This window comes from Meles meles, chromosome 12 (genome assembly GCF_922984935.1).
Source record: "Meles meles chromosome 12, mMelMel3.1 paternal haplotype, whole genome shotgun sequence".
NCBI lineage: Eukaryota > Metazoa > Chordata > Mammalia > Carnivora > Mustelidae > Meles > Meles meles.
In genome coordinates, this window is record NC_060077.1 from 24,439,620 (window position 1) to 24,467,335 (window position 27,716).

Genomic DNA, 27,716 nt, shown 5'->3' on the forward strand with positions numbered 1-27,716 from the left:
CAGCACTAGTCGGGTCGGCAGCTCTCTCCAACCCCCGAACAGGTGACCGTGGCGACATAGGCCGCGGCCAGATGTGGGGCGGGAGACCTGGCGCCTTGCTCCGGGTGCGGGGGCTGTGGCCGGCAGGGGTCCTCGGAAGGAGACCGCTAAGGTGCAGTGTTGCGTCTCTGGCAGGAAACAGTTCTCCCCAGTGTTGGAACTGCGGTGGCCCAGGGAGCCCCATGCGTGGGGACGGGTTCTTCTGTCCACAGTGCCGCGCGCTGCAGCCACCTGACCCCACTCGAGATTACTTCAGCCTCCTGGACTGGTACGGGAGGCGGTTTCAGGAAACACACTGGTGCAAGAGAGACGTCGGGCTGGCGATTTAGGAGTTGTAAAGGAGAAGGCGGGGCCGGTTGGATCGATGGGCGGAGCCGTAGAGAAGTAGGGGTGGGGCCTGGGAGCACTGAGGGTGCCATTGCGGTGGGCGAGAGGAAATTGAGGGGTGAGCCTGAGGATAGGGCCTCTGAGGAATGGAGACGAGAAGGGAGGAAGGAGTGGAGGGGCGGGGAAGGAGCTTAGGGGAAATTGGAGGAGGGAGGCTTCAGTGGAGGGAAACCTGAGGGCTGGGCCCTGAGAGGAAAAGTTGAGGGGCGGGGCCTGAGGGAAGTGTGATAGAGGGGCTGTTTAGAGTTGATGGATAGGGTCAGAATGGTTAAAGTTGGGTTGAGACTTGTAAGAAAGGCGTACTGAGGTGCTATCCAAAAAAGGGAGTAAAGGAGCTTCCCAGGTTTGTGAATACGTGGAGATGGAACGGTAGCGTGCCTGGAGAGAGGGCTTGGAAGCTACCCCGCCCTTTCGCCCATGCATCTTTTCCATGCGAACCTGAGTTACATCCTTTTTTTTTTTTTTTTTTTTTTTTAATAGTTAAGAGTCCTTAACTCTGGGATTGGCCCTTACCAGTCATTCCACACTTACGATGTGCTGCCGTGTCACTATCCTTTAAGTTTTGCAAGCGTGCCAAACGTGTCCACATCTCAGGGCCTTTGCATGTTCACTCTGCTTTTTTCTTTTTTTTTTTTTAAGATTTTATTTATTTATTTGGCAGAGAGATCACAAGCAGGCAGAGAGGCAGGCAGAGAGAGAGAGGAGGAAACAGGCTCCCTGCTGAGCAGAGAGCCCAATGCAGGACTGGATCCCAGGACCCCGAGATCATGACCCCAGGCAAAGGCAGAGGCTTACCCCACTGAGCCACCCAGGCTCCCCTCTCTGCCTCTTGATGACTTTTTTCCTCTGATCTGTGGTTATTTTTCATCATCATTCAGGTCTCAGCTTAAATGTCATCTCTTTGTCCACCACATGTACCATTTTCTCTGACCCTATTTTCTTTTCCTTCACAGCACTTTTTTTTTTAAGATTTTATTTATTTATTTGACAGACAGAGATCACAAGTAGGCAGAGAGAGAGGGAGGAGGAAGCAGGCTCCCCGTTGAGCAGAGAGCCTCCTTCACAGCACTTTTTGAAGTTATCTCTCTCTCTGTGTTTATTGCATTTACCCCCATGAGATCAGGAAGCAGGCCCTTAGTATACAAATCTATAAATATTAGGTGCATGAATTTTATCTCCTAATTTCCTTACAGCAACCGTGCCTTCAGAGTTGACACAGCAAAGCTCCAGACTAGGTACCAGGAACTACAGCGTCTTGTCCACCCTGATTTCTTCAGCCAGAGGTCTCAGGTAGCCTGTTGTCCACCCCTAATCATACCCAAACACTAGTGTACACAGGGTGGGTGGCAGTGGCCTTGTGGTGATGTGATTATGAGAGACAGAGCTAAACAACCAGCTCCACCCTGGGGCAGCCTGACCCCAGCTAGCAGTCAGGCCCTGAACCTGTCCCACACTCACAACTTTTGCCTGACTTCCCAGAAGAATTAAAACGCACTGGTTGAGAATAAAGACAGCTCATCCCACACCAGTTCTACGCAGGAGACTTCCTTAGTTATCTGCCCATTTTATGAAACAGTTTGGGAATGTAATGTGGCCAGTTTGGATGGTAATGAGATTATCTTCATCTCCACTAACAGACTGAAAAGGACTTCTCAGAGAAGCATTCAACCCTGGTGAATGATGCCTATAAGACCCTTCTGGCTCCCCTGAGCAGAGGACTGTACCTTGTAAGGTGATTTCCCAACCCTTCGATGCGTGACTACCTGGTATCCATTGGGCTGAGGGACAACTGCTCCCCTATATTCAGCGGAAGAGTACTTGCAACCTGAGCTAGTCTAGGACCCAAAGATAATTAGCCTCAGTGATACTGAATGAGAATAGTTTTCTCTGAGTATTTGTAAATCTTACTTACCTAAGTGCATTTTTTTGGTACCATTTTCTGTAAATTTCAAGGATTGGATGGTGATAGCATTCAGGGAAGAGTAATTGTGGCATTTTTTGTGGGGGAGGGAAGAGTTTAGCACCTTAGAATTTTAGGATTTAATAGAGCCTTTACAGATACCTAATTCAGTCTCCCAAGTGGAGGAACATCTCCTCCGGGGTCACACAGTTCCAGGTAGCAGAAAGGAATCCTGTCCCAGCACTCCTGTCTCAGGGTAACTTTCCTGTACCCTACCTTCACATTCTCACTATTGAGACAGTTCAAGTTTTTTAATGAATCGTATTCTGTATATTCTGTGAGTAGGATTTATGACTCTAGCCACAGTCTCTTCAACCAACCTTACTTTTCTCTGCTTTATGTCCCAATAGCTAAAGCTCCATGGAGTAGAGATTCCTGAAGGGACAGATTATGAAATGGACAGGCAGTTCCTCATGGAAATAATGGAAATGAATGAAAAACTTGCAGAAGCTCAAAGTGAAGCTGCCATGAAAGAGATTGAATCTATTGTCAGAGGTAAAAGATAAAATACCACTGAATGCATTTTATTGCTATTATGAGTACATGTCCAAGGTTAAATGAAAAATGAATATAAAGACTACATATAGGTCATCATAATGATTCAAGGAGTATTTTTTTTCTTGGTGATACTGAAACCAGTTTTGTCTGGAGGTTAGACTTGCAACATCTCTAACCTTCCAGAAGGCAGCCTTAAACAAGAACATCATAATATTTTGCAGATTAAAATCCTCCTTCCTACCCATGACATCATTTAGATGTTATTATTGTCTCTGACAAGATTAGGCCTTAGAAGTTCATTGAAATGCCCAAGGTCACATTGCAGAGCAAAGATTGAAAAACTGACTTTTGATCGCATATTGCTTTGTCTTCCGCTTTATTTCACACTATATCAGTCAGGGTTCTCCAGAGAAACAGAACCGATAGTATACATGTATATATGGAGAGAGAGAGAGAAAGAGAGAGAGAAACCTATTTTAAGGAATTGGCTCACAGAATTGTGAGGGCTGACAAGTCCAAAATAATGTCAGGCAGACCAGTAGGCTGGAAACTCAATCAGGACTTCTGTGCCCACATTATCCAAGCTAATCTTTACTTAAGGTGAGCTGGTTATAGATGTCAGTCATATCTACAAAATACCTTCACAGCAGTATCTAGACTAGCATTTGACTGAACAGCTGGGCACCATAGCCCAACCAAGCTGACACATAAAATTAACCATGCCACATAGAAAAAGTTCCACGTTCTCGCTCCAATTGTATGCACATATTTACTTTCACAAATATTTGGCATGCCCACTGTGTAGCAAGCATTGTGCAGACACGGTGACAAGAAGGACATGGCCCCTGTCTTCATGGAGTTTATATATTCCAACGCAGTGAGTCCAAAATGGAATTCATGAGCCTCTCCCGTCCCTCCTAAAACAAAACAAAACCACAACCTATTCCTCTGCTGATGTTCTCTAAGTGAATGACACCATCCAGTTGCACAAGTCAAAAAACACACTGAGGAGGGATTTTTTTTGTTGTTTTTAAATATTTTATTTATTTGACAGAGATCACAAGTAGGCAGAGAGGCAGGCAGAGAGAGAGGGGGAAGCAGACTCCCTGCTGAGCAGAGAGCCCGATGCGGGGCTCGATCCCAGGACCCTGAGATAATGACCCAAACTGAAGGCAGATGCTTAACCCACTGAGCCACCCAGGTGCCCCTGAGGAGGTGTTCTTAACAACTTGTCCTCCCTTACCCCCATAGGCAGTCATCACCAAATCTTGAAATGCTGACCTTCTAAATGTGTCCTAAATCTGTCTGTCTTCACTGCCAGCACCCTGTTCCAAGCTGCCATTCTTTCTCACCTGGACAGCTATAATAGCTCCAGGCTGGTCTAGCTATACCTTCCTTCGAATATAGTCCTACACTGTCACTTATGAGAGCTTTTGCTCTCATAACGCAAATCTAATCTTTACCTGGGTTTTAATCTTTACCTAGGTTATCCTAGGTAACCTTTAAGTTTTAAAGTTGCTTTAAAACTTTAAGTGGCGGGGCACCTGGGTGGCTCAGTCATTAGGCCGCTGCCTTCGCTGCGGGTCATGATCCCAGGGTCCTGGGGTCAAGCCCTGAGTCGGGCTCCCTGCTTGGCGGGAAGCCTGCTTCTCCCTCTCCCTCTGCTTGTGTTCCCTCTCTCGCTGTGTCTCTCTCTGTCAAATAAATAAATAAAATCTTTAAAAAATAAAAAAAAAAAAACTTTAAGTGGCTTCCCACTGCTCTCAGGTTAAAGACCAAAGTCTTTAGTATGGCTTACAAGGCCCGGTATAGTCTGAACTCCACTTCCTCCCATTTGCCCCTCCACTCTAGCCACACAGGCCATTTCTAGTTCTTCATCTATTCCAAGCACCTTTCTACCCTAGGGCCTTTGCACATGCTATTCTTCTGCTTAAAACCCTCTTCTCCTTCCTCTAGTGAACTCTTCCTCTACCCGATCTGAGGGCAGTCATCACTTCCTCAGAGAACCTCTTTATTGATACCTTTTGGCAGTGGGTACCTCTCCCTTATAGGACTAATCACGTTATAACCTTACTGTTCTACATGAGATTATTTGACCAATGTCAGCCTCCCTCCCTCCTTAGACTGAAAATCCACAGAGGCAGAGACTTTCTGCTCAGCCCATGTACATGGTGTATATAATGCGGGCTCAGTAAATAAACTGAGTGAGTAAATAATGGAAAAAGAAGCTAAAATCAGTAAAATGGGGGGTTGGGGGTTAGTCTGTCAATTAGAGATGTATCAACAGCCTTAGGGCTGGGTGGTGTTGGACGAAGACCTCAAGGTTCACAGTCAGAAACCCTCTGCACAGCTTTGGAAGACAGAGGAACATGATCTTCTGCTATGAGGGGGTCTTGAGTGCAGTGTCAACACTGCCATTGACTTTGCATGTGACCTTGAGCAAGTGACTTCACCCCTCTGAGCCTCAGTTTCCTCATCAGTAAAATGGAGATCACATTAGTACTGGTTGTTGGCAAGGATTAAGTTAAATCAAATAAAACACGTAAAACACATAACACAGTGCCTGACCCATAACAGGTGCTCAGTCACTGGTGGGAGTTATTCTAGCCCTATAGTGAATGTCTGGTTTCAAACAGGTCACTGACCTTCATTCAGATTAATTCCTACATTTCCTCCCATACAGGCATGTGCTAAGACCTAAAGTAAGCAAATATTCAAGGGCATAGAGCTGGTAAGATCTGGGCAGAACTTCTGAGCCTCTAGACTCCTCATCGAGTGTTCATTTGTCAACACTACGTTGCTAGTTTCCCACCACTGTCTAGGAGTCTATAGACAGGGTCTGCTCCCAGCTCCTCCACTCAACCAACCATATGACCAGGGCCATCTCCCAACACCTGTGACCACCTACAATGGAGTTATAATGTATTTGAAAGTGCTTTGAAAGCAAGCGACATAGAAGTGATGGATACTTTTTATATCTGGAAAACACACAGTAAAATTCTTCATTTCCTAATAAGGATACAGCAGAAACATGAGGTAGCTGCTCCTTTACGCTATCTGGCATCTCCTCTCTTATGGTACAATAGGATCTAAATGTTTCATTTTCCTGGGAGGCTGTATATTTTGCAAGTAATTATTTGAAACACTGTGATGCCCTGCCCACAGGCAATCCCAGCTTGCTAATTTTCTACCTGTAAGCTGAAAAATTCATACTGCTTGGTGGGGACAAAGAATTTCCTTGTCCTTTTTTTTTAATGATTGTATAGCCATTTTAAAAGCCTTAGTGATTGCCCCTCAGATGTTACAGAGGTAGAAAAACAACACTGCCATAAACAGAAGCTGCCGGGGAGCCTGGGTGGCTCAGTCGGTTGAGTGCGTGACTCTTGGTTTCAGCTCAGGTCATGATCTCAGGGTTGTGGGATTGAGCCTGGAGTCAGGCTTTGCACTCAGTACGGAGTCTGCTTGAGATTCCCTCTCTCTCCCTCTGCTCCTCCCCTGGGCACATGCATGCATCCTCTCTCCCTCTCTCTCAAATAAAAACAAATAAAACACAGGAGCTGCCATCTTGGGCCATGTGGACACAGGGCTTATGAGACCTCACCTGGAATCTAAGCTCCCTGTTGTATTGTGCTGAAGCCAGCTATAAAGTGTTATCTTCACATCCCAAGTCTGTATAAATAGAAAAATTAAAATAGTCATTTTCTCTTTCAGCTAAACAGAAAGAATTGACTGACAATGTGAGCAGAGCTTTTGAACAAGGTACTTTCTTGATTTCTTGACTTAAATATGGAAAGAAACTATAAGCACTGAGGTATAACCATCAATTGAATAAGTAGCTGTTCTATACCCATCCTATGATAAGTACGTGGGGAGCTATAAAGTATAGGCAAGTGGACATTTCTCCCTTCAAGGATTCACGACCTTGCTGGAGAAATAAGCTGTGTGCCAAAAACCATGACATGCCAGTGAAAGAGTAGATGAAAGTGCTTCTGTCTCCTGTTAGCAAGTAGGAGAAGTTAAGATATGGGATGTAGGCTGAAGCCAACACAGGCAGATCCTGAGGGCAAGGCTGCACAGTCGACATATGGCAAAGCCTGCACGCTCCTTTCCTCTGCAAAGCCCAGAAGGAGAAGCCCATGGCAGAGCTGTGCCCAAACTTCCTGGTCCCCATTGCTCCTGGCTTTCAGCTGGAAGAGATTCAGTCTATTTTCTGGCTATTTTGAAGTAAGAACAGTCTTTCTCTCCATCCCAGATTTATGCCACCCCTCAAATACAGGACTAATGGGCCCTTCGACTGAATGATCATTTGACTGCAGGAAGCAGAATGCCACTCAGGCTAGCCCAGATAAAAAGGAGGTTATTATAAGGAATTAGGACTAGCTCCCCAAATCCAAAGAAAAAGTCCCTGTGAGGATTATAGTATACAGTAGGATAAGAGCTCTTCTGGGACAAAACCTGGGAACCAGAAAACAGTCTGGAACCAAACTGTGGTCCAGGACTTGATGCCTCTCAATTTCATTCTATCCTCTTCTCACTATAAACCAGTTCCATCCACTTCCTCATTAGTGTACAGTGCTCCAAAGTGGCCTCCCTCACTGGATGACTTCTTAGTTCGCCTAGGTCCATTACCTCATAAGTACAAGGACTTTGACCATCTGACTGGAGTGCCCTGGACCCAACTGCTAGATTCCTAAGAGGGGGGATGTGGTTGGCCCTTGAGCCAGACGTCCACTCGAGTCCAATCAGCTAGTGCTGGGGGGACAGGCTTACACAGTGTGCTCTCCAGCTTGCAAGGGCTGTAGAAGTCTGTTCTGACACACAGGCAGAGGGAGGGGCTCTAAAAAGATGTCAGGGAAATACAGATTAACAGCCTGGTACGGCTGCCTGAAATCCAGGAACCCAAGCCACTGGCTATTCCATGTTCCACCATGGCTCACTCCCATCTCCTATTGCACTTTTGTAGATTTTTTTTTTTTGTAGATTTTAAGAAGGATAAGTAATATTTAAGTATAATTTAAGAAATAAAAACAGAAGAAATAACCTTGTCACCACCACCCAGCTTAAGAAATAGAACATGCAGGGGCACCTGGGTGGCTCAATGAGTTAAAGCCTCTGCCTTTGGCTCAGGTCATGATCCCGGTGTCCTGGGATCGAGCCCCACATCAGGCTCACTGCTCAGCAGGGAGCCTGCTTCCTCCTCTCTCTCTGCCTGCCTCTCTGCTTACTCGTGATCTCTGTCTGTCAAGTAAATAAATTTAAAAAAAAATTTTTTTGGGGGCGCCTGGGTGGCTCAGTGGGTTAAGCCTCTGCCTTCGGCTCAGGGTCCTGGGATCGAGCCCCGCATCGGGCTCTCTGCTCAGCAGGAAGCCTGCTTCTCCCCTCTCTCTCTGCCTGCCTCTCTGCCTACTTGTGATCTCTCTCTAAAAAAAAAAATTAAAAAAAAATAAAAAATAAAAAAAAATTTTTTTAAAGAAAGAAATAGAACATGCAGAGAAGATATACAAATGGTCAATAAGCACATGGAAAGATATGCAACATCACTAATCGTTAGGCCAATGAAAATCAAAATCACAACAAGATACCACCTCATACCGACAAGGATGGCTAGTAGTAGAAAACCCAGAAAATAACAAGTATTGCTGTGGGTCTGGAGAAGCTGAAACCCTTGTGCACTATTGGCAGGAATGTAAAATTGTGCAGCCACTATGGAAAACACTATGGTATTTCCTCAAGGAATTAAAAACAGGATCACCGTAAGAGCTAACAATTCCACTTCTGAGAATATACCTGAAGAATTAACAGCAGGGACTCAAAGACATGCTTGTAGGCTGTAAAGGTAAAGCCAGATACTACTTAAAGTGGTAAAGATACATTTCAATCAGTAATGACTATTGGAATAGGGAAAAGTCTGTTGTGAACTGAATTCCCAATTTATGTAGAGGTTACTGGGCGTTTTAAAGAGAGAATGAAGGGCACCTGCATGGCTCAGTTGGTTAAGTGTCTGCCTTCAGCTCAGGTCATGATCCCAGGATTCTGTGATTGAGCCCTGCATCAGGGAGTCTGCTTCTCCCTCTGCCCCTCCCCCCCCCCGCTCTCTCTCTCTCAAATAAATAAATAAAATCTTAAAAAAATAAATAAAGGGAGAATGAAGGAGTAGGGAGGGGGATGAGCATGATCTCAGTAGAGTCTGGGAATTGGAAAATTATAAAAAAGGGAAGGTGGTGGGGGTTGGTCCATGTACTGATCTAGGTTTGCTAACTGGGGCTTATTGAAGTTAGGCTTCTACCCTTCCTCAGACACTGGGAGACAGGAGTCCTACCTTCTGATGTTAGCTGCAACAAATAGTAAGAGACAGTAAGAAGAGACATTTTTCTTTCCTCCGAACAATATAAATAAGTCCATTTCTCATTTGATCGCCCTTTGTTTATTAAGGACTAGCTGAACCATCTGTTGAGACTTGTAGAAGAGGATATTTGCTGGATGACGTGAGCAATCAGGCATTTAATGAGGAGCATCTCTATGGAAACAAAAAGAAAACAAAGGCTAATGGTGGGAACAGACTATAAACCCAGTTTCTGAGTCCAGAGGGTGGGCAGTCACTTGAGAAGACACTGACCCTTTAAGCATCTTTACATGGTGGTGTGAGGACAGCAGTGGCAGTCTGATAGATTTCTTGTTTTATAGTCTGAATGTTGGTAGTGATGGCATAGACGTCAATGTCACAGCCATGGCTATTTCCAAGAGCAGAGCATGGAAGACAAAGGTGTTCTGGTAGCTTTTGGGATAGCCCTAGTGGCAGCAAGTCCAGGCACAAAGGTTGCCAACACATGATTTGTAGTGAGGAGTTCTTTGATGCTTATATCAAATTGTCTGGGCTTAGCTTACAAGGTGTTTTCAGATTCCAGAGGAAAGGGCGACCACAAGAGAACCTGAGTCCCAAAAAGGATTAGGTTTTAGATCTCAGTGATCATACCATTCTTTCTCAGGAGAGAAGGAGGAAAATGGGAAACAGCACTTTGGAGAGTTGTAGCCAGATACTGAAGGAAACTAGGAGAAGTAAGAATTTGCTGAAGGCTAAAAACAAAAAAAGAAAAGAAAAAAGAATTTGCTAAAGGCTGACAAAATGTCTAAGATGGCAGGATCCAGCTTGGTTTATAGGAAGATAATAAAACCTCAAGACTAGATTCTGGATATGATAATACTTTTCCACTGTCATAAAATTTCTATCAAAGGTAATCAAGGTAAGAATAGTTTTGTTTACAAAATACCTTTAGTTGCATTAAAGTTGGCCTAATTATTTACATGAATGCAACGAGAATACTAATCAACAATACAGACCTTTTTGAGTTTTCTTTTCTTTCTTTTTTTTTTTTTAAAGATTTTACTTATTTGACAGAGAGGGAACACATGCAAGGGGAGCAGGAGAGAGAGAAGCAGGCTTCCCACCAAACAGGGAGCCCAATGTGGGCCTCAATCGCAGGGCCCTGGGATCATGACCTGAACCGAAAGCAGCTACCCAACGACTAAGCCACCCAGGCACCCTTAAATTTTCTTTATGGAAGTTTTTATAAGGAATCTCAGATTGAATTTTAAAAGCCCCTCGATGAGGGGCGCCTGGGTGGTTCAGTCAGTTAAGCATCTCACTCTTGATTTCAGCTCTGGTCTTGATCTCAGGGTCATGAGTTCAAGCCTTGCACTGGGCATGGAAGCCCACTTTAAAAAAAAACAAAAAACAAGGGGCCCTTGGGTGGCTTAGTGGGTTATGCCTCTGCCTTCAGCTCAGGTCATGGTCTCAGGGTCCTGGGATCGAGTCCAGCATCGGGCTCTCTGCGGGGAGCCTGCTTTCCCTTCTCTCTCTGCCTGCCTCTGTGCCTACTTGTGATCTCTCTCTCTCTGTCAAATAAATAAATAAAATCTTTAAGGGAAAAAAAAAATAAGCCTCTCAATGCTTGGAAGTCAAACCAAGAATTTGCCATCAGATGTCACCTGTAATACCTACAGATTTGGGTGAATTCCTCTATTCTTGAGGTTCCCCAAAACATCCTAAATTTCCTGGACCTGCAGGAAAGTGACCTTCTTTATTCACCTATAATGCTGAGAACCCTATAAGCCAGGTGTCAACCCGGTTTTTTCCTTTTTTTTTTTTTTTTTTAAAGATTTTATTCATTTATTTGGCAGAGAGAGATCACAAGTAGGCAGAGAGGCAGGCAGAGAGAGAGAGAGAGAGAGGGAGAAGCAGGCTCCCTGCTGAGCAGAGAGCCCGATGCGGGACTCGATCCCAGGACCCTGAGATCATGACCTGAGCCGAAGGCAGCAGCTTAACCCACTGAGCCACCCAGGCGCCCCAACCCGGTTTTTTCCAAAAGGGCTTAGTAAGCTTTGGCCCCGTAAAGTCAACCTTACTTCCTTAAAATTGTCTGTTCTGTCTGATTTTATACATCATTTTCAAATGTGACATTCCAGTCAAAGCCTTGGTCATATAATCAATGTTTTAAATTATGTCCTATCACAAAGAGGACAGCTTCTTACTGAGCCTATGCAGGTAGTTACATTGCCATGAAAGTAAGAATGTTCAATAATAGTTTCAGAGTTTTTTTGAGGAATCGTGGAAGGAGAAAAGATAAATGTTTTCATTTTGTTTACACAAGTAAAATATGTTTCTTAAATTCCCTACGAGTGAAGTCATATGGCACTTGTCTTTCTCTGACTTACTTCACTTAGCATTATACTCTAGCTCCATCCATGTGGCAAGATTTCATTCTGTTTTATGGCTGAGTAATATTCCATTGTATGTATACATATATATACCACATCTTCTCTATCCATTAATCAGTCAGTGGACACTTGGGCTGTTTCCATAATTTGCTAATGTAGATGATGCTGCTATAAACACTGGGGTGCGTGTATTCCTTCAAATTAGTATTTTTGTATTCTTTGGGCAAATAGCTAGTAGTGCAATTGCTGAATTGTAAGGTAGTTCTATTTTTAACTTTTTGAGGAATGTCCAGATGTTTTCCAGAGTGGCTGCACCAGTTTGCATTTAAGTAACAAAACAAACATGGGGCGCCTGCGTGGCTCAGTCATTAAGCGTCTGCCCTCAGCTCAGGTCATGATCCTGGGGTCCTGGAATCGAGCCCCACATCGGGCTCCTTGCTCAGCAGGAAGCCTGCTTCTCTCTCTCCCACTCCCCCTGCTTGTGTTCCCTCTCTCACTGTCTCTCTCTCTCTGCCAAATAAATAAAAATGTTTTAAAAAAAAAAAAAAGATGGGGTGCCTAGGTGGCTCAGTGGGTTAAAGCCTCTGCCTTTCGCTCAGGTCATGATCCCAGGGTCCTGGGATCGAGCCCCACATCGGGCTCTCTGCTTGGCAGGGAGCCTGCTTCCGACTCTCTCTCTCTCTGCCTGCCTTTCTCCCTACTTGTGATCTCTATCTGTCAAATAAATAAAAAAAAATCTTTAAAAAAAAAACAAACAAACAAAACAAATGGGGGTGCCTGAATGGTGCAGTCAGTTAAACTTCCAATTCTAGGTTTCAGCTCAGATAACAATTGCAGGGTCATGGGCTTGGCACTCAGCATGGAGTTGGCTTGGGATTTTCTCTCCCTCTCTCTGCCCCTCTCACTTGTGCTCTCTCAGTCTCTCTTCGGCTCGGGTCGTGATCTCGGGGTCCTGGGATCGAGTCCCGCATCGGGCTCTCTGCTCGGCGGGGAGCCTGCTTCCCTCTCACTCTCTCTGCTTGCCTCTCTGCCTACTTGTGATCTCTCTCTGTCAAATAAATAAATAAAATCTTTTAAAAAATAAATAAATAAATAAATAAACACATAAATCTTTAAAAACAAACAAAACAATCATAGGGGGGAAAAAAAAAAAGAGGGGCCCCTGGGTTGCTCAGTGGGTTAAAGCCTATGCCTTTGGCTCAGGTCATGATCCCGGGGTCCTGGGATCGAGCCCTGCATCCGGCTCTCTGCGAAAGAGTGAGCCTGCTTCCTCTTCTCTCTCTGCCTACTTGTGATCTCTGTCATATAAATAAATAAATAAAATCTTCAAAAAAAAAAAAAAAAAAAAAAGAGGCAACCAGGAAACAAAGCCTCGCATTAGAGAACAAACTGATCGTTACCAGAGGGGAGGTAACTAAGTAGACAGGTGATGGAGATTAAGGAGGGCCTGTGATGAGCACTGAGTGATGTATGGAAGTGTGGAATCATTAAATTGTACACCTGAAACTAATATTACACTGTATATTAACTGGAATTTAAATTAAAAATTTTTTTTTTTAGTAAAACTTGGAGCACCTAGGTGGCTCAATGGTTAAGTGCCTTCAGCCTAAGTCATGAGCTCCCAGTCCTGGGATAGAGCCCTCCCTCCCCAGTTCCACTTCCTGCCCAGCGGGGAGTCTGCTTCTCCCCGTCCTTTTGCCTCTCTCCCTGCTCATGCGATCTCTCTCTGTACCTCTATCTCAAATGAATAAATACACTCTTTTAAAAAAAAAAAAAAAAAGACTTACTAGATTGTTAAGTCATGAACCCATTGGCTTTTTTATTGGAGTTTTGGAAATCCTAACTTAATTTATTGTTTTGATCTCGAGGTTATTGAAGCAGTGCCATCAGAAGCCTGTACCTGGTACAGTCCTTTTCCATGGGTCTCTGAGACAGTACCTTTTTGTTAAACATACATCTGGCTCGTAGCTTTTAGGAAAGCATCAGAGCAAAACCACAACTATCTGAGGATAAAAAACACATAAAACCACCACAGTTAAAGATCTGATGAGAGTTTGTTATAAAAATAATTCAGTCGGGGCGCCTGGGTGGCTCAGTGGGTTAAGCCGCTGCCTTCGGCTCAGGTCATGATCTCAGGGTCCTGGGATCGAGTCCCGCATCGGGCTCTCTGCTCGGCAGGGAGCCTGCTTCCCTCTCTCTCTCTCTCTCTGCCTGCCTCTCTATCTACTTGTGATCTCTATCAAATAAATAAACAAAATCTTTTAAAAAATAAATAAATAAATAAATAAATAAAAATAAAAATAATTCAGTCAACAGGGAAATTGGTTGCTTCTGTGACATAGAACATTTTAACATAATAACTAAATATTATACCAGGACATATTATAGTGAGACTATTGACAAATTTCCAGGAACTTTATAAAATTTCTAAAATAGTAACATTCTGCCCACACAAATATAACCTAGAGAAGGTTAAATATCTCTTCTTTGACAGTGGTTCCCATGTAATGGGAATAATAATCAAATAAACCTAATTAGTTTAACATCTCTCCTTTTAGAAAGTGAGAGAACAAATCCTTTGAGGTTTTCCAGGGATCTTCTCAGAAAATTCAGTTAGTTTGAGGTCAGGAAGACTTTATTTAGAATTCAATTTTGGGAAGTTGTCCAAATTGTCAAATGCTTTAAATATTTAATTACGTAGGATCATAGGTCATTGTAAAACAATACTTAGTTATCCATTTAACCAAAGTGGTGATAAAAAAGTTTCAAAGGCAAATGAAAAATAAAGAAACTGGGGAGCCTGGGTGGCTCAGTGGTTTAAGCCGCTGCCTTCGGCTCAGGTCATGATCTCAGGGTCCTGGGATCGAGTCCCATGTCGGGCTCTCTGCACTGAAGGGAGACTGCTTCCCTCTCACTCTCTCTGCCTGCCTCTCTGCCTACTTGTGATCTCTCTCTGTCAAAATTAATAAATAAAATCTTTAAAAATAAATAAAGAAAGAAAGAAACTTAGCTCTGAATAGTGAGAAGACTTTGTTCTCTTAAGTAACAAAGGACATGATAAAGACAACATGAAGCAAAGGAAATTATTTTGATAAGACACAATATATGTTATCTAGGCAGATTAAAAGGTAAAGAAAAATCTCAGTCTTTTATTAAGACTAGACCAATAATCAAAACACTTTGTATTTTTTTAACATTTTTTTAAAGATTTTATTTTTATTTATTAATTTGACAGATCGCAAGTAGGCAGAGAGGCAGGTAGGGGGTGGGAGGAAGGAAGCAGGCTCCACACTGAGCAGAAAGCCCAGGGCTGATCCCAGGACCTTGAGACCATGACCTGAGCCAAAGGTAGAGGCTTAACCCACTGAGCCACCTAGGTGCCCCAAAACTTAGGGTTTTTTCGTTTTTGTTTTTGTTTTTATTTATTTGTTAGAGAGCACAAGGAGGACAGAGGGGAAGCAGCAGGCAGAGGGAGAAGAGGCTCCCTGCTGAGCTAGGAGCCTGATGTGGACTTGATCCCAGGATTCTGGGATCATGATGTGAGCCGAAGGCAAATGCTTAACTGACTGAGCCACCCAGACGTCCCAACACTTTTAATTTTACGGAGAAAAACAAACTCTGGTTTTGTCAGTACACTGTTGAGATTCAAGTTCAAGAGGTGCCTGGCTGGCTCAGTGAGTGGAGTGTATGAGTATTGATCTCAGAGCTGTGAATTCAAGCTACACGTTGGGCTTAGAGATCACTTAAAAAATAATAATAAAATCCTGGGGCGCCTGGGTGGCTCAGTGGGTTAAGCCTCTGCCTTCGGCTCAGGTCATGATCTCAGGGTCCTGGGATCGAGCCCCACATCCGGCTCTCTGCTCCGCGGGGAGCCTGCTTCTGCCTCTCTGCCTAGTTGTGATTTCTCTCTGTCAAATAAATAAAATATTTAAAATAATAATAATAATAAAATCTTTTTTAAAAATTAAAAAATAAAGTTAATTTAAAAAAAAAAAAACAGCTATAGGCACAACTGGGTAGCTCATTTAAGCGTCTGCCTCAGGCTCAGGCCATGATCCCAGTGTCCTGGGATGGAGTGCCCTCAGCAGGAAGCCTGCTTCTCCCTCTCCCTCTGCATTCCCTCTCTTGTGCTCTCTGGCTCTCTATCTCTATCTCTCTGTCAAATTGATAAATAAAATCTTTTAAAATAAATAAATAATAATATATCTATTATTTAACTTAGCTTACCATGACTCTAAGGTTCCAAGTTGTCGGATTTTGGAAATGATTTTTAGGTAGCATGTTATAAAACACAATTATTGTCATTATAAACAAAGTTTGTCAGGGGCGCCTGGAGTTCAGTTTAGTGTCTGCTTTCAACTCAGGTCATGATCCAGATCCAGCCCCATGTCAAGCTCCCTACTCAGCAGGGAGGCTACTTCTCCCTCTTCCTCTGCTGCTTCTCCTGCTTGTGCTCTCTCTTTCTCCCTCTCAAGTAAATAAATAAAATCTTTAAAAAATAAAGTTTGTCAGGATGATTTAATTTGAGTAATATCAAATTTACTACATAATCTTAAACATCTAATAAATATAATATTAGGGGGGCTCCTCGGTGGTTCAGTCAGTTAAGCCTCTGCCTTCAGCTTGGGTCTTGGTCCCAGGATCCTGGGATCGAGCCCCATGTCGGGCTCCCTACTCAGTGGGAAGCCTGCTTCTCCCTCTCCCACTCCCCCTGCTTGTGTTCCCTCTCTCATTGTGTCTCTCTCTGTCAAATAAATAAATAAAATCTTTAAAAAAAATAAAATGTAGGGCACCTGGGTGGCTCAATGGATTAAGCCTCTGACTTCAGCTCAGGTCATGATCTCAGGGTCCTAGGATTGAGTTCCACATCAGGCTCTCTGCTCAGCAAGGTGCCTGCTTCCCCCTCCCACCCCCTGCCTGCCTCTTTGCCTACTTGTGATCTCTCTCTGTCAAATAAATAAATAAAATCTTTAAAAATAATAAATAAAATGTATGTTTGCATTATAATTTAATGTTAACAACTCTAGAAGCATACCAACAAAACCAAACTAGTCTTATTTACCAAAGATTTATACAAGTTATGTGACAATGAAAAATACTTGAGTTGATTCCTATATTTCTGGAAGTTTTAGGAAGACTAAATTTATGTAAGAACTTATTTCTAAGACAGGATACAATTTTTTTTAAATTTTTACTTTTTAAATTTAATTCAAGTAATTAACATATAATGTATTATTTGCTTCAGGGGTACAGGTCTGTGAATCATCAGTCTTACACAATTCACAGCACTCACCATAGCACATACCCTCCCCAACGTCCATCTCCCAGCCACCCCATCCCTCACCCCCCTCCACTCCAGCGTTTCCCGAGATTAAGAGTCTTTTATGGTTTGTCTCCCTCTCTGGTTTCACTTTGTTTCATTTTTTTCCTTTCTTCCCCTGTGGTCCTCTGCCTTGTTTCTTCAATACCGCATATCAGTGAGATCATACAATAATTGTCTTTTTATTATTGACTTATTTTGCTTAGAATAATACCCTCCAGTTCCATACATGTTGTTCCAAATGGCAAGATTATTTTTTTGATGGCTACATAATGTTCCGTTGTGTGTGTGTGTGTGTATATATATATATACACACACACACCACATCTTCTTTATCCATTCATATGTCAATGGACATCTGGGCTCTTTCCATAGTTTGGCTATTGTGGACATTGCTGCTATAAACATTCGGGTGCAAGTGCCCCTTCAGATCACTACATTTGTATCTTTGGGGTAAATACCCACTAGTGCAATTGCTGGGTCATAGGGAGGATGCAACTCGTATAAGGGATTTTATAAATTAATTTGGTAATACCATCAGGAGATAGGGAAATATATATATGTATCAGACATACATAAATGTACAGACAAATGCAAATACAGGTCTCACGGTTTTCATTTTAAAACTATCTGTGATTCAGACTGGCTACCTTGGTCAACAGAGTTATTTTTATTCTTGCTTGAAATGAAGCCTCACCTTAATGTCTCTGTTTATTTCAGATGATTTGGAAAAAGCCAAGGAAATGTTAACAAAGATGAGATACTTTTCAAATGTAGAAGAAAAGATCAAGTTAAAGAAGATTCCCTTCGAATGATTACTAGTTTAAAAGTTTCAAAAATAAAGTTCTTGTATATTTCTTTCCTGTCTTCTGTTAATTGAGACTAGGGATGCATTCACCACTTTTACCATTTTAGTTAAACCTGTGGCTCAAGCATTAAGGGATGGGAGGTTATCACGTGAGAGGAAACAGAGTACCCTGAGCTTGGCCGGTCAGTTGTGTGATACTTGATACAGCATGCTCCCCATATGGGCCAGTAAAAGAAGTGGGGATGGGGCCAACCTAGGTCTCTGGAGAAAGGACTGGCCAACCTTTGCTGCAAAGGGCCAGATAGTAAATGATTAGACTTTATGGCCCATCCTGCCTCTTTTATAACTGCTTGACTCTGTCATAGTAGCACTTTGTTTACAAAACAGTCAGTGAGCTAGATTTGACCCAGGGATTCCCAACCTCTGCCCTAGAACCATATCTTCTTTCTAATGGCAGGCCCCTCACCAGTGCCCTTGTTAGTCTAGTCTTCAGGGCATTCAGTTGGTAACCATGCAAAGCTGCCTAAGGATCTCTCAGGCCTACATTTCAAAATGTAGATAATATTATCAAGAGTTAATCCAGTGGGGCCAAGATGGGTACAGAGATTACAAAAAAAAAAAAAAAAACTTAAAAAAAGGAAAAGAAATTTCAAGAAATAACAACGCTTGGAGAGCATTGCTTGTTTACAGTGGAAAAATCAGAGCTCTGAACTAAGTTTCAACTCCTAGAGCTTAAAACTACTGCAGCCCCTTTGCGCCCTCCCTCAGCCTTGTCTATGAATTTATATCTTGTGAATTCTGATCCTGTTCTACTCGGTTTGTTAACATTTTAGGATTTATGGATCTTCTGAAGGCAAATTAACCACAGCAACTGTCTGGCTTCATGGTATTTGGGAATATTAGTATAATCAGCAGCCCTCTTACATTTTACAAGGAGAATGAGTTACTGGTCTAAAAACACACAGGGAGGGGCGCCTGGGTGGCTCAGTGGGTTAAAGCCTCTGCCTTCAGCTCAGGTCATGATCCCAGGACCCTGGGAGCCCCATATTGGGCTCTCTGCTCAGCAGGGAGCCTGCTTCCTCCTCTGTCTCTGCCTGCCTCTCTGCCTACTTGTGATCTCTGTCTGTGAAATAAATAAATAAAATCTTCTAAAATTTGTAAAAACATAAAAAATAAATAAAAGCACACAGGGAGTCTTTAAGTAAACAATTACAATGCAAGCAAATATGTCTTGATTAAATTGGGTGCCTCTACAAAGAAATAGGAACTGAAGTACTTCTGCAGACAGTCTTTATTACTTCTACAGAAAGATGGTAGGGACCAAAACAATCTGACTGCAAAAAGAAATCAGATAAACATTTTTGGAGGAACTTCAAAGAAACGTTTCCCCTACCTATTGCCATGAGCTGGAAAGGCCACGGTGCCACGAGGCATAGTTCTGATTTATGGGCTAAATAAAAAAGACTTTATTTCTGAGTCAGTGTAACTACTTTCGTTTTTTGTCTTTTTCCTCTTCACTCTTCCAAATTCTTTCCCTGTTAGGGTAAAGCCCAACTTCAGTGGGACTTCTAAATTCAGGAACCCTTGCAAGTATTCCCCGTCGATGCCCTATGGGGAGGTAGGCTCCTAGACTTCTGGAAAGTTGGCAGCCCTATTTGGACTAAAGGTTTGCTTTTGTTTTTGTTTTTTAAGTTTATTTATTTATGTAATCTCTACACCCACCCAATGGGGCTGGAACTCATGATCAAGAGTCGCATGGTCCTCCGAATGAGCCAGCCAACCAGGTGCCCCTGAATTAAAATTTCTGACCAAATGAAGCAAATTAAGCACTCACCCCCCCCCACACACATCGTTCCTAATATAGAAAAAGATTATCAGAACAACTAAGAGGTTTTGGGGAAGCCTGGGTGGCTCAGTCAGTTGTGTCTGCCTTTGGCTTGGGTCATGATCCCTACATCCTGGAACCGAGCCCCACATTGGGCTCCCTGCTCAGCCGGGAGCCGGCTTCTCACTCTCCCTTTGCCTGCCCCTCCCCTTGCTTGTGCACTCTGTCAAATAAATAAATAAAATCATTTTTTAAAAAAAGGGAACAAGAAAAGGAACAGGGGTGCCTGGGTGCCTCAACTGGTTAAGCGACTTCCTTCGGCTCAGATCATGATCCTGGAGTCCCAGGATCAAGTCCCACATTAGGCTCCCTGCTCAGCATGAAGTCGGCTTCTCCCTCTGACCTCTCCCCTCTCATGCTCTCTCATTCTCTCTCTCTCTCAAATAAATTAAAAAAAAAAAAAACTTTAAGAGAAAAGAACAAATAAGAGGTTTTGACTAATTTGTGATTATTTCTTTGCAGACTCTGTTGTTAGACCCGTTGTTACAGATTGGATGTGTACTGCCTCCACCTGGCAAATTCATATGGTGAAGCCCTAACCCACAGTGTGGCTATATTTGGAGGTCGTGCCTCTAAGGAATTAATTAAAGTTAAATGAGGTCATAAGGGTAAGACTCTCATCAGAAGGGATTTGTGTCCGTATGAGAAAAGATACCAGGGAGCCCCCTCACTTTCTCCCTACACTCATGCACGGGGGTTGGGGGACAGGAGACAACCAGGAAGTGACTTCTAACCAGAAACTGAAACTGACCCTGGGCGCCTGGGTGACTCAGTAGGTCAGAGCGGCTGCCCTCCGCTCAGGTCATGATTCCGGGGTCCTGGGATCTCCCCGATTCAGGCTCCTTGCTCAGTGGAGAGCCTGCTTCTCTCTCTGCCTGCCACTCCCCCTGCTCTTGCTCTTTCTGTTTCTCTCTCTCTCTCTCTCTCTCTCTCTCGCTCTGACAAATAAATAAATAATTGAAAAAAAGAAAGGAACGAAGGAAAAGAAAGAAAAGAAAAGAAACTGACCATGCTGGCATATTGATCTTGGATTTCCAGCCTCCACACCATGAGAAAATTGACTTCTGTTGTAAAGTCACCCAGTCCATTGTATTTTATTATGTGGGCCTGACCTGAGTGATACACCTGGATTTGAATCCTAGCTCTGCCCACTATGTGTGTGAGGCCACAATTATGCTAAGCTTCATTCGCTCATCTTTAACATGGTGACAACAGAACGTATTTTACAGGGTTGTTGAAGGATTAAATGAAATTAATTAAGCAAATTCTTGGCCCAATGCACAGCACTAGTAAGCACTCAAATGTGATTTTTAAAATTATAATCATGACTTTTATTATTTTTACTTTGGCAACAAAGTCATGTCTTTCACAGCAGAGTAAACATGACCCTTTCAGCAGAGTTTCCAGCCCTTACTCTGTGTAAACAAGAGTTCAGCCCTGGGAGAGATGTAGAGAGCAATTAGAAGCTTCCTGTCTATTTGGGGAGAAGGACTTTATAATAATCATCAAAACAATAATAAAAGTTCCCATTTGCTGGGGAGACTGGCTGGCTCAGTTGGTGGAGCCTGTGAGTCTTGGTCTCAGGGTTGTGAGTTTGAGCTCCACGCTGGGTGTACAGATTACCTAAAAAAGAAAAAAAAATCAGGAAAAAAAATTTCCCATTTGCCCCATAGTTACTATGTGTATTACTTTGCCTGAATCCATCAAATTAAACCCAATTTAACTTCATTGTACAGATGAAGAAACAAGTCTCAGAAGGTAAGAGTCAAGAGCTAGGATTCAAACCCAGGTCCACCAAAGCCTATACTCTTAGGGAGGCTGAACCGATCAAATTAAGACCCAGCCAAGAAGATTAAACAATGTGTAACTAGGGGCCATTTCCCAGGGCTTGCGTCTTGCCAAACAGAGGCCGGATTTGATGCAAGTCCCTGTTTCTAAGGTCTGCACATACAGCTTCACTGTGAACAGGGAGGGATCACTCCCAGGGGTAGAAACCAGGTAAGAAGGTTTCTGGGAAGAGCGGGAATAGAATCCAGACATTCATACAGAAGCTGTGTCAGGTGTCCCCAAGGCCCACCCTAGATGCAGTGACTCTCTAGGAAATATCACTTGACTCCTACTCTGGTATGACGTATTACAGTGAAAGGATACCCAGACTATTTCTTGGACACTGGTCACATGTACTCTCTCCCTAGCGTGTGCCAGGATTCCAGACTCCCAGAAGGAAAACAGGTATTCAGCATACGCTACATTGTTCCTACAAACAATTCAGGCATGGTGGGCCAGTCTTATCAATTCTAGGAATAAGGAAACTCTCCCCAAATCCAGATTCCCAGTCAAGGGCTAAGCTTGTCCGCAGGCTTTTCTAAGGATATGCAAACTCAGGACTGCTATGTTAACTTTTTCCTGCACAGAAGCCAAGGCGGGGTTCCCATTATAGCAGAGGGAATTATACAACCAATCATCTACCACTAGAGAGAAAGGCACCTCCGTTGCTGACTGGCTTTTTCCTGTCTGTGTGGCTGCCACCAAGCCAAGAGGAAGATGCTGCTTTGCTCTGAGTCAAGATAGCAGTCATGCCCCCTAGTGTGTTCAACAGCAGGTGACCAATGCTTGTGGCAGACTTGGATGTAAAGCATTACTTTGACTAAGAATTTCCTTGGTTCTGCCACTTTATGTGACATGTTGAATATATCAGAGGTGGCTGGATGAAAAATTACAACACACCATTTTTCATTTCCATGGGTCGCTGTCAAGGGGCAAAAGAATCATCAGAAACACATCATCAGAGTCCCAAGGGTTAAGGGCTTCAGACAGGAAACAGCACATGGATGATGGGGGCAGGGGCGATGTATGGGGACGGGGTGAGGTCTTCAAGGAAATGGAGTGTGCCCCATCTCAAGCTGCGGAGGAGATAGTACTAGACTCTTATTGTTGCCATGGAAACTGTGTTGACAGTCTCATGATTTTTTCAAGAGAGACGTTAGAATTGAGATTTTAAAAGGGTATTTCCCGGGGCACCTGGGTGGCTCAGTGGTTTAGGCCTCTGCCTTCGGCTCAGTTCAAGATCTCAGGGTCCTGGGATCGAGCCCCGCATCGGGTTCTCTGCTCAGTGGGGAGCCTGTTTCTCCCTCTCTCTCTGCCTGCCTCTCTGCCTACTTGTGACCTCTCTCTGTCAAATAAAAAATAAAATATTTTTTAAAAAAATAAAAGGATATTTCCCTGGGGCTGCCAGGACTTTGCAGAGGAGGTGATGTGAGAGAGTAAACTGTCGAAAGAAAGAAAGGGAAAGGAAGGAAAGAAGGAAGGAAGGAAGGAAGGAAGGAGCACTCACCCAGTGGACTAAGGAAAGAAGAAATCAGGTTACAAATTATATTTGTGATACTCCAGTTTTCACACAATCAGACAGAACTGGGTTTCCCATCTAGTGCTTCTTCTAACTCACTGTGTGACATTGAGCAGTTTAGTGTCTGAGTTTCGGTCTTCTTGTCTGTAAAACATGGATGGCCATAGCACCACCCTCAACGATGAGGACATGTAAATGAGACATCAGGAGTGAAGAGTATATAAAGTAGGCCACTGTACTCAGCAAATAGTAATAGAAGCATGGAAGGAGATGGGAGCAGAGAGGAAGGGTCCTTGGCTTCAACCTGGGATTAGGGGCAGAGTTATGGATGCCTCCTGAAGGCATTTCGCATTTTCAGGTAGATAAGCAGGAGATGTGGCATGTAAGTGAAGAAGAATCCTATTGCCCTGGGCCAGAGAGGAGCTTGAGAGAGAGCTAGGCAGGTCAGGAGGAGCAGCACAGTTGACCTTGAACAACATAGGTTTCAGCACTGCGGGTCCACTTATACACAGAAATTTTTCGATATAGTTCAGTACCGCATATGTATTTTCTCTTCCTCATGATTTTAATAACACTTTCTTCTCTCTAGCTTACTTAACTGTAAGAACATGTGTATAATACGTACAGCATTAAAATATGTGTTAATCAACTATTTGTATTATTGGTAAGGCCTCTGTCAATAGTTGGCTATTAGTAGTTAAGTTTTGGGGAAGTCAGGACTCATACGTGGATTTTCTTTCTTTCTTTCTCTTTCTCTTTCTTTTTTTAAGATTTTATTTATTTATTGGAAAGGGAGAGAGCAAGAGAGAGCATGAGTGGGAGGAGAGGGAGAAGCAGGATCCCCACAAGCAGGGCCCCAGTGCGGGGCTCTATCCCAGTACCCTGGGATCACAGCCTGAGCTGAAGGCACCAACCCCTATGTGGTTGAAGAGCCACTAGAGTACCTGGGTGGCTCAGCTGGCTGAGCATCTGCCTTGGCCTCAGGCCATGACCCCAGGGTCCTGAGATTGAGCTCTGCATCCAGCTCGTTGCTCAGCAGGGAGCCTGCTTCTCCCTTCACCTCCCCCTCCCCCTGCATGTGCTCTTTCTCTGTTAAATAAATAAAATATTTTTAAAAGGTTAAAATGGTAAATTCTGGGGCACCTGGGTGGCTCAGTGGGTTAAAGCCTCTGCCTTCAGCTCAGGTCATGATCCCAGGGTCTTGGGATCGAGCCCTGCGTTGGGCTTTCTGCTCAGCGGGGAGCCTGCTTCCCCCTCTCTCTCTGCCTGCCTCTCTGCCTACTTGTGATCTCTGTCGTCAAATAAATAAATAAAATCTTTTAAAAAAATAAAATAAAATGGTAAATTCTATGTAATATATTTTTTAATGTCTTATTTTTAAGTAATCTCTATACTCAACGTGGGGCTCAAACTTACAACCCTGAGATCAAGAGTCACATGCTCTACTGACTGAGCCAGCCTGATGCCCCACGTAATGTATATTTTACCACAATAAGAAAAAAGGAAGAAAGAAAATGTGGTCCTAACTACCAGTTATACTGTAAGTGTTGGCTCACTCTCTCTACTGTTTTTATATATGTGTGCTTTCATCATTACGATGTTTTATATTCTGTCTGGCTTCCTTAGTTTCAAATTCTCAGAGAAGTAGAGGAAAGCTCACTATAACCACTATGTATCTCTTCCTCACAATAATTACCAACCCCTCCCCCCTCTGCCTCCAGCATTAGGAAAAAAAAATAGCACATGCCACTAGAACCTCCCAGCATATGTTAGAAAAAAAGATGGCACACACCACTAGCGGGCTGGGTGTTTTGTACTACACATGGACCTAAGCCAGCTTGCCCATCCATGGCTTTTGGGTTCCTGTCGGGAGGTGTCAGAAACCACCAAGAATACTGGGTAGGTCAAAGTTAACTACTCTACCGTAACCTTGCTACCAGATTTGCTTTCTTTTTTTTTTTTTTTAAGATTTTATTTATTTATTTGAGAGAGAGAGACAGTGAGAAAGAGCATGAGAGAGGATAAGGTCAGAGGGAGAAGCAGACTCCCCATGGAGCAGGGAGCCTGATGTGGACTCGATCCCAGGACTCCGGGATCATGACCTGAGCTCCAGGCAGTTGCCCAACCAACTGAGCTACTCAGGCACCCCCAGATTTGCTTTCTACAAGTTGTATTGAGATTTAATTTGTGTACCGTAGAGTTCATCTGTCTGAAGTGCATACAGTTAGGGGTTTTAAACCTATTTACAGAGCTAGGCAACCATCACCAGGATCTAATTTTAGGACATTTTTGTCATCTCAAAAAGGAATCTTGTGCCCTTAGGAGTCACTCTCTATCCTCCCCACCTCTTGCCCTAGGCAAATATTAACCTGTAGATTTGCCTAGTCTGGACATTTCTTACAAACAAAACCATACAATAAGTGGTCTTTTGTGACTGGCTTCTTGCCTTTAGCATAAATGGTACACATTTTGGAGGCACATGGCTGGCTCAGTCAGTGAAGCATGTGACTTTTGATCTCAAGGTTGTAGCTTTGAGCCCCACATTGGGTGTAGAGATTACTTAAAAATAAAATCTTTACGGACGCCTGGGTGGCTCGGTCCATTAAGCAACTGCCTGAAGCTTAAGTCATGATTCTGGGGCCCTGGGATCTAATCCCACATCAGGGGACTGAATCCCAGGAAGCAGGGAGCCTGCTTCTCCCTCTGCCTGCTATTCCCCTTGCTTGTGCTCTCTCTCTATCTGACAAATAAATACATAAAAATCTTTTAAAAGAAAACTTTAAATAAATAAATATATGTATGTATGTACACATTTTTGTGTGGACATATATTTTCATATTTCTTGGATCTATGCCTAGGAGTAGAATTGCTGGGTCATATGGTACCTATAAGTTTAATCTGTTGATATACTGCCAAACTGTTTTCCAAAGTGCTTGTACTACTGACATTCTTACCACAGTATATAAAGTTTCCAATTTCTCCATATCCTTGCAACACTTGCTACTGTCTTTTTAATTTTAGCCGTTCTAGTAAGTGGCAAAGTGATTATCTCACTGTAGTTTTGCTTTCTTTCTTTCTTTTTTTTTTTTTTTTTTGAGATGGGAGTAGAGAGAGTGTGAGCAAGTGAGGGGGGGCAGGGAAAATAGAGAGGGCGAGAGAGAAGGAACCCAGTACAGAGCCCAGTCTCATGACCCAGAGATGTTGACCTGTGCCCAAATCGAGAGTCAGGTGCTTAACCGACTGTATCACTGTATCCTTATTTGCCACTAATCACTATAGTCTTCATTTGAATTTCTGACTCATGATGTTGCACATATTATCTCATATTTACTAGCCATTTATAAATCTCTTCTGAAGTAATGTCTGTTCTTATCCTTTACCCTTTTAAAAACTGGGTTGTCTTTTTACTATTGAGTTAATTTTTCACCTATGGTAATACAATTCCTTTATTGGATAGATAGCTTGGAAATATTTTCTCCTATTTTGTGGGTTATCTTTTCACTTTCTTGATGATGTCCTTTGAGCCACAATAGTATTTAATGTTGATGAGGTCAATTCACCTGTCTTCTTTTTTGTTACTCTGTTTTTGGTGTTGCAGCTAAGAAACCATTACCTAACCCACGGTTACAAATATCTACCCTTGCGTTTTCTTCTAAGAGTTTTATATTTTTAGCTCCTACATTTATGTCCATACTCCATTTTGAGTTCGTTTTGTATATGGTGTTAGGCAGGGGTCTAAACTCATTCTTTTGCATGTGGCTATCCAATTATTCCTACATCATTACTGAAAAATTTATTCTTTCCCCCCATTGAATTGTCTTGGCATCCCTGTTGAGAATCAGTTGATCATAAATGTATAGGTATATTTCTGAATTCTTAATTCTATCCCATTGATACACACATCATCCTCATGTCTGTATGACACTGTTTCGGGGTTGGAAAATGTGTTGAGAAGCTAGAGCCAGTGTACTAAATTAAGAATATGCCGATTATGACCTGGTGAATGAGGGGACACAAGCCACCCACAGAGGATCAGTAAGTAGCTTTCTCAACATCTGAGCTCCCAGTTTGGGGAAGTGAAAACCATGGGGTTGTCATGATTGAACGCACAGTTTCAATGCACACACACACAAAGGAAATCAAATCACAGGATCTATTACTTACGGATCCCAGAAGCGGGGTGGCAGGTGAGAAAGGCATGGGAATTATGGAGAGGTGGCCAACACAATGAGCTAGAGAAAGAGCACTTTTCTCTTCCATGAGCGAGCAGGAGATAGAGAACAAGGTAGCAAGCATCTATTACTTATAAAGTGTTTGTCACTAACTTCGTGGGCTTAAAGGCACAGGTTTAAGTCCAACAAGATTGCCCTTATTTCAGATGTCAGCCTCAAGTGGGGTCCTCAGGTCGTCCATACTTATGACAGACAGGCCAGGAATTCAAGAGGTTCCCATGGCCCCTCTTAGAATCAACAATTCACTAGAGTGGTTCACATAACTCAAAACAAAGTTATATTTGTGACTACAGTTATATGAAGGATACAAATAAAGAGACACATAGCGCAAGATCTGGGAGGATGCTAAACAGAGCTTCTCTAAGACCTCACCCTATGGAAACCTAGGGCATGCCACCCTCCCAGGCACATCAATGTGTTCACCAACCAGGAAGTTCTACTGAGCTTTGGTGTCCAAAGTTGTTTTCAGGGGTTATTTGTAAATATCATTGATTGAATATTGGCCATGTGGTTAAAATCCATCTGC

The 27,716-nt window shown here is 43.1% G+C and overlaps 1 protein-coding gene across 4 annotated transcripts; it reads left to right on the plus strand.

Annotated features, from left to right (window-relative positions):
* The first annotated feature begins 17 nt into the window (after positions 1 to 17).
* HSCB (HscB mitochondrial iron-sulfur cluster cochaperone) lies at positions 18 to 17,777 on the plus strand. 4 transcript variants are annotated; one of them, XM_046025828.1, is made up of 6 exons: positions 18 to 307; positions 1,620 to 1,716; positions 2,064 to 2,153; positions 2,737 to 2,881; positions 6,596 to 6,643; positions 8,618 to 8,733. In XM_046025828.1, exons 1-6 carry the CDS (start codon positions 72 to 74, stop codon positions 8,716 to 8,718), a joined length of 717 nt encoding a protein of 238 aa, XP_045881784.1. In that variant the 5' UTR covers positions 18 to 71; the 3' UTR covers positions 8,719 to 8,733. The 4 variants fall into 4 exon arrangements, with proteins under 4 accessions (XP_045881784.1, XP_045881786.1, XP_045881785.1 ...); XM_046025829.1 differs by lacking the exon at positions 8,618 to 8,733 and adding an exon at positions 17,640 to 17,777 and having other exon boundaries at positions 20 to 307; XM_046025830.1 differs by lacking the exons at positions 6,596 to 6,643; positions 8,618 to 8,733 and adding an exon at positions 17,640 to 17,777 and having other exon boundaries at positions 19 to 307.
* The last annotated feature ends 9,939 nt before the right edge of the window (positions 17,778 to 27,716 follow it).